Source organism: Lactuca serriola, chromosome 8 (assembly GCF_051521515.1).
Source record: "Lactuca serriola cultivar US96UC23 chromosome 8, Lser_US96UC23_V15, whole genome shotgun sequence".
Taxonomy (NCBI): domain Eukaryota; kingdom Viridiplantae; phylum Streptophyta; class Magnoliopsida; order Asterales; family Asteraceae; genus Lactuca; species Lactuca serriola.
In genome coordinates, this window is record NC_136415.1 from 244,444,271 (window position 1) to 244,451,198 (window position 6,928).

The window sequence follows — 6,928 nt, forward strand, 5'->3', positions numbered from 1 at the left end:
ACATCGGTGTATGAGATCCAATAGACCTTCACCCCTTTCACAAGTGCCAGTAAAGGGTGACTTGGTCATCTTCCCAAGTAAACAAGATTCACACGTGTCATCATCCCTAAGGTTGAATGACTCCAACACTCCATCCTTTTGGAGTTGGGCTATGCATTTCCTGTTGACATTACCAAGGCAACAATGCCACAAGCATGCTTTGTCTAGGCTAGTAGACGAATCAATATTCAAAACATCATTTCCTAAATTATCAACAACCATCACAGATTCATAAATCCCATTACAAGGTAATGCATTGAAATAAAAGACACCATTCAAATAAACATTAATAAAACCATTACTATTATCAAAAGAATATCTTAAACCTTGTCTAAACAATCCATGAAATGAAATAATGTTTCTTGCCATATCTGGCGAATAACAACAATTTTCTAAATCTAACCCTAACCCATTACTCAGCACTAAAGAATAAACTCCAACTCTGGTCACATGCGATGATCTTCTATTTCCCATAATCAAGTTTATCTTCCCATGTTCCATTTCCCTACTTCTTTTTAGGCCCTACAAATCAGAACAAATGTGGTAACCACACCCTGTATGAAGAACCCATGAAGTAGAAAATGATGAGTTTTTAGATTTAATGGAATACATACCTGCGAAGGTGGGCTTAATCTTCCTGTCCTTTATGTCTTGCAGATACTTAGGGCAGCTTCATTTCCAGTGCCCCTTCTGGTGGTAATAATAGCACTCTGCTGCTTTGGGGTCGGAAGAGGGTTTGACCGAACCAGCTTTGGTTCCACTAGAAGAGGAACCATCTTGGGTCTTACCCTTATGGTGGCTCTTACATGGAGCCTTTCTCTTCTTGCCCTTTCCTTGGCCAATTGCCAACACGGGAGCAGCCACAACAGGGGATGGTGCTACAGATTTGTCTTTAAGGTTGCGCGCAGCAGTCCTTAGCAATCCTTGGAGCTTGCTCAAGGAGACCTCTTCCTTATTCATGTGGTAGGTCATTCTGAACTGGTTGTAGCATGAAGGCAAGGAGTGGAGGATTTTGTTGATAGCCAAATCCTCATCAAACTTAACATTAAGTTTGAGAAGACGATCAACATACCTCTTCATTTTCTTCAAATAAGAGGTTAGGGATTCTCCACTCCCCATCTTAGCGGTGATCATGTTAGTAATGATCTCATAGCGCTCTTGCCTCGCGCTTTGGTGGTACTTGTCCAGAAAATCCTGTTGCATTTCATACGGATACATGTCCTCATAGGACTTTTGGAGTTCGAGGTTCATGGTAGCCAGCATGATGCAATGAAATTTCATAGCATCATTCTCGTGGGCCTCAAAGGCAGCCAACTCTTCAGGAGTAGCAACATCTGGGGTGATCTTCTCAAGCATTTGATGAAGGACATATTCTTTGTCCTCGTAGTGTGTGATCATGCGAACGTACCTCATCCACTTGTTGAAGTTTTACCCATCAAATGTCACCTATTGACATAGGTTCATCAGCGAGAATGACCCAGAAGCGTTGTTGTTGTTGTTTGCAGACATCTGCAAAGGAAAGGAACAAAGTTTGATTAGAAATGAGTCCCTAATTAAACACCCAAATGAAAAATTAGGGCTATGACCCAACAAACTTATTTACAACTTAGAAATGGATGTTGTACTCTAAAAGTAAATAATTTGAAGGTATGTGAATGACGATTCACTAATTCTCATCATGAAAAATGAAAAAGAGATTAAGTTTTAAATGTATTTGAAAACTCCTAGATCTTTTGAGATTCATTGAACTTTTCAATGGCATGTTTAAATCTCGATATGCACTTCAAATTTGCGACTGGGATGTCGAGGATCGCAAACAGGTTGTGAATAACCATGCGAATCAACTTCGTGCACTCAATGTCTCTATCACCTAATCAATGTGCCGGTTAGCCATGCACGCTCCATTGATGACCTGAAGGTCTTGGACTTGACTCATAACAGATTTCGAGTCAACCATTTTGTATTCCATGAACTTAGCAACAACATGCTTCTTAGTACCAGCATCTTCTGTCTTATACTTCCTTTCCAACGACTCCCATAGTTCCTTAGCAGTTGCAACTTTACAATAAACATTGTAAAGTGCATCTGTTAGCCCATTCAACACATAGTTGCGGCACAAAAAATCTGAATGCTTCCATGCATCCACTGCAATCACGGATTGAGCATCAGCCTGCCCCTCAGCAATTACAGGAGCAGTTTGTGTTAGGAACCGAGCCAAGTTCAAGGTGGTCAAGTAGAACAACATCTTCTGTTGCCACCTCTTGTAGTTAAGACCATAAAATTTTTCAGGTCTTTCAGCATGATTAGCCATGATGTTTGGAACCGGTGCATTTGGGTTCACAGCAAGGGTAGCACCAACAGCAGCAGTTCCAATACCAACGGGAGCTGCAAACATTTTGAAAGAATTGCAATCACAATCAAATATATTAGTACAGGAAAAAAATCAATATAAACTCAATTTTAGAATAAAATTACAGAAAACGAAAGTATTAGAACAAAGAATAAATTTGTATTAGAACAAAGAATAGAATCTGTTTAAGACTGTTAGAATAGTGACTTCGTTTTCTTCTTTGATAGGTTCCCGTAAAGAAAAATTAGATGCAAACGATGTGGTTGAGGCTCGAGTAGGACTCAATTCCCTTAAACAGATTCGCCGTCTGTTCCCAGGGTACAACAACCTAAACAGTATTGTGTACTACCAGATATCACCACTTGCCTGAAAGAATCGTCGGAAGCTGGAATGCAGAGAAGGAAGAAGAAGAAGAGTAATGTCAATTGTGTGTCTAAATGAGAAGGCAAGGTCTTTTTTTATAGTCGAATCGTGAAACGGAAACAGATCACTAATTGATTGAGCATTTAATGGCAATAAATGTCATTAAGTACGCAATTAATGCATCCGTTACAAAATTCAAAAATAGGGACCAAAACTATCAAGTTTAGCAAAAAAGAGGGTAGCGTGCGCCTGAGTTTTCGGAGCTGCATTCGTGTCCGCAGGTCGCGCCCATGCACGAGTTCAGATTTTTTGGTCAACGGAACCAAGATTTGCACCCCCCTGCGCGCGGGTAGGAATTGTAGCATAACCATAGACACAAGCTTGTAAGCCTTCCATGCAATGAAGCTTATAAACTTTGTTAAGTTTGGTCTCTCTACCAATGTGGGACTCATTCCCACATTCCTCTCTTTTGCTATACTTATTCTCCAATACCCATCTTTGAGTATCGATATCTCATTCACTTATACTCTATTTTGGACATATAATATATCGTTTCGAAGTCCTCATGGAGGAGAACACAAACCCACTTAGAGTTCGTTATATATACAACATATGTATATATTTATATATATCCAAAGTTAGTAAAAAAATATAAATATTTTTACTAAATTTCCAACAATCCCCCACATGAATGGAGATTGATCTCTGCTCATCCAATTTCCACCGAAATTTTCAACAGTTGAATCCTGCATAGGATAGGAAGGTATTACCCTGTGAACCTTCCCTTAAGAAGTTACACTTAATCTCCTAGCAGTTAGTAGATCTCGATGTCTTTGAACTAAGCTTCCATTTATGTAGACGACAATGTAAATCTCACAGGACTCTCCCTGACAAGGTCATATCCTCATAGACGTGTTCGTTTTGGTCATGAACACTAACTTGGTTCTGCAAGAGCTTTAGGAATTTTTTCCCTATAATTCCCTTTGAAGCGACCCCACTTCTCTCTCACATAGGTGATTCCAAGAATCATTAAAAACCATATGTTTAGCCTAATTTTTTTCACTACATAAAGGAATGGACTAGGAAGAAATGTTAACTCCCCCCACAGCGACCTGCCCCACTCATACAATTAGGTTATCCTTTTGAACCCAGATCTTGGGATCTCCAGTCTTCTGGGTAAGGTTTCCTTCGTATGAATTTATTCATTCATGGGCTTTAGTCCCATTCCTCTTGACGACTTAAAAACTACATCTGTACTCAAGCATTTTGTAAGCGGATCTGCAATGTTATCCTTTGACTTCACCCAGTCAACCGTGATAACTCCCGTAGAGATTAGTTGTCGTATCGTTTTATGTCTACGTCTAATGTGCCTTGATTTCCCATTATACATTGTACTTTGAGCTCTACCAATTGCTGATTGGTTATCACAATGTATACATATGGTCATTACCGGCTTAGGCCATTCGGGAATTTCCTCTACAAATTGACGTAGCCACTCCGCCTCTTCAGCACAAATATCTAAGGCGATAAATTCAGATTCCATCGTGGATCTAGATATAACTGTTTGCTTGGATGATTTCCATGCTATAGCATCACCTCCAAGTGTAAATACATATCCACTTGTAGATTTGGAATCTTTTATTTCAAATATCCAATTTGCATCCGTGTATCCTTCGATAACTGTTGGATGTTTGCCATAATGCAATCCATATTCTCGCGTGTATCTCACATACCTCAGCAACCTAGTAATACTCTTCCAGTGTTCAGAACTGGGTGTACTAGTGTATCTACTTAGTCTTCTCACAGCATATGCTAAGTCAGGTCTGGTATAACTCATTAGATACATCAGACTGCCAATAATTCTTGAATATTCCACTTGATTAACACTATCACCTCTATTTTTTCTTAGATGTTGACTAGTGTCAATTGGAGTTCTAGCTATGTTAGTATCTCCCTTAGCAAATTTTTCAATAATTTTACCCACATAGTGTGTTTGACTCAAAATCAAACCACTTTGGGTTCTTGTGATCTTCACTCCAAGAATCACAGCTGCTAGACCCATATCTTTCATGTCGAACCTGGATTTCAACATATCCTTCGTGGATCTTATTATCTTGTCATCACTACCAATGATAAGCATATCATCAACATACAAACACAAGATGACATATCTATGAGTGGTGTTTTTCACATAGATACACTTATCACACTCATTGATTCTAAAGCCACTTTCCATCATGACTTGATCAAACTTTTGATGCCATTGTTTAGGAGCTTGTTTTAATCCATATAGAGACTTAACAAGTTTACAAACCTTGTTCTCTTGTCCTGAGGCAATGAATCCCTCAGGTTGCTCCATATAAATTTCTTCTTCCAACTCCCCATTTAGGAAAGTCGTTTTCACATCCATTTGATGAACTTGCAAGTTTCTGATAGCTGCAATGGCAAGAACTAATCTAATGGATGTTATCCGCGTTACCGGCGAATAGGTATCAAAATAGTCTAGACCTTCCTTTTGTCTATAACCTTTTATTACTAGTCTTGCCTTGTATTTATCAATACTGCCATCAGGTTTCATCTTTCTCTTAAAAATCCAACGGTAACCTAGTGGCTTGTTACCTGGAGGTAGATCTACTAGTTCCCATGTATCATTTTGTAAGATAGATTCTACCTCATTTTTGATGGCTTCTTTCCATTGAGGTCCCTCAGAAGAAGTTACTGCCTCTTGGTAGGTTTTAGGTTCACTTTCCACCACATAGGTGAAAAAATCATCACCATATGATTTTTAAACTCTAGCCCTCTTACTTCTTATGGGTTCTATCTCTTCCTCCTCGGATTGAGCTTGTTCTTCCTCTCGAACAGCTTCGTTATTTGGTAAAGATGGGCTTTCAACTTCCTTGTTCAAACAAGGAAACACATCTTCAAAGAATGAAGCATTCCTTGATTCCATTATGGTATTCTTGTGTATTTCAGGATTCTTAGAATCATGCACAAGGAACCGATAAGCACTACTACTTTGTGCATACCCAATGAATACACAATCCACTGTTTTAGGCCCTAACTTTTGTACCTTAGGTGGTGGCACTACCACTTTAGCTAGGCACCCCCACACTCGTAAGTACTTATACGACGGCTTTCTACCCATCCAAAGTTCATACGGTGTTTCATTCTTTTCTTTGCGAGGTATCTTATTTAAAAGATAGTTAGCTGACAAAATAACTTCCCCCCACATTTACACCTGAACTAATTATCATGGCATTGACCATTTCTTTCAAGGTACGGTTCTTTCTTTCAGCAATTCCATTGGATTGAGGTGAATAGGGTGATGTGAATTCATGATGAATTCCATTTTTAGCACAAAAATCAGCATAGGGAGAAACAAATTCCCCACCCCTATCACTTCTAACCACTTTAATTCTCTCGTTGAATTGATTCTCAACTTCATTTTTGTATAAGACAAACTTGTCTATTGCTTCGTCTTTACTCTTAAGTAAATATATGTAGCAATATTTCGTGCTATCATCGATGAATGTAATGAAGTATTTGTTCCCACCTTGAGTAGGAATTGACTTTAGATCACACACATCAATGTGAATTAAATCAAGAGGTTTGGTGTTTCTTTTGATTGTTTGGAAAGACAATCTAGTTTGTTTTGCTTCAACACATGTGGGGCATTTGTGATTTGAGTCAATATTAAGTTTTGGTATGTATTCTATTTTAATTAATTGCTTAATTGAATTGTAATTTACATGTCCTAAGAGACCATGCCAAACATTTGAACACTCAAGCAAATAAGCAGAACTAGAACTTTCATTATTCATTTTGTTTGTCACCATTACATTCAATTTGAACATGACATTCAAGGCATATCCTTTTCCCACAAACATACCATTTTTGGACAAAACAAACTTGTCTGACTCAAACACTAGCTTAAAACCAAATTGGTTCAACAAACCACCTGACACTAGATTCTTACGAAGTTCAGGAACATACAAGACATCCCTAAGCTTCACTTCTTTCCCCGAAGTCATTTTTAGAATGACATCACCAACACCTTTGATATTCGCGGTAGCAGCATTTCCGATGTAGAGATTTTCACCATCTTCAACTTCTTTGTAAGTGTTGAAAACACTTTTGTCATGACACACATGACGAGTAGCTCCTGTGTCAATCCAC

General features: G+C 38.6%; 1 protein-coding gene across 1 annotated transcript; it reads right to left on the reverse strand.

Annotated features, from left to right (window-relative positions):
* Positions 1–1,909: 1,909 nt before the first annotated feature.
* LOC145067983 (uncharacterized) lies at positions 1,910–3,782 on the reverse strand. Its single transcript, XM_079014993.1, has 2 exons — positions 3,692–3,782; positions 1,910–2,424 (listed from the first exon to the last, which is right to left on the reverse strand). Exons 1-2 carry the CDS (start codon positions 3,780–3,782, stop codon positions 1,910–1,912), a joined length of 606 nt encoding a protein of 201 aa, XP_078871119.1.
* Between the last annotated feature and the right edge of the window lie 3,146 nt (positions 3,783–6,928).

Bases quoted from the DNA above. Each gene is read 5' to 3' on its own strand.
- LOC145067983 (XM_079014993.1), bottom strand. From the start codon at position 3,782: ATGATTCTTGGAATCACCTATGTGAGAGAGAAGTGGGGTCGCTTCAAA. The intron at 2,425-3,691 runs GTTAGTGTTCAT...AAATGTTTGCAG, and splicing joins TAAAGCTCTTGCAGAACCAA to CTCCCGTTGGTATTGGAACT.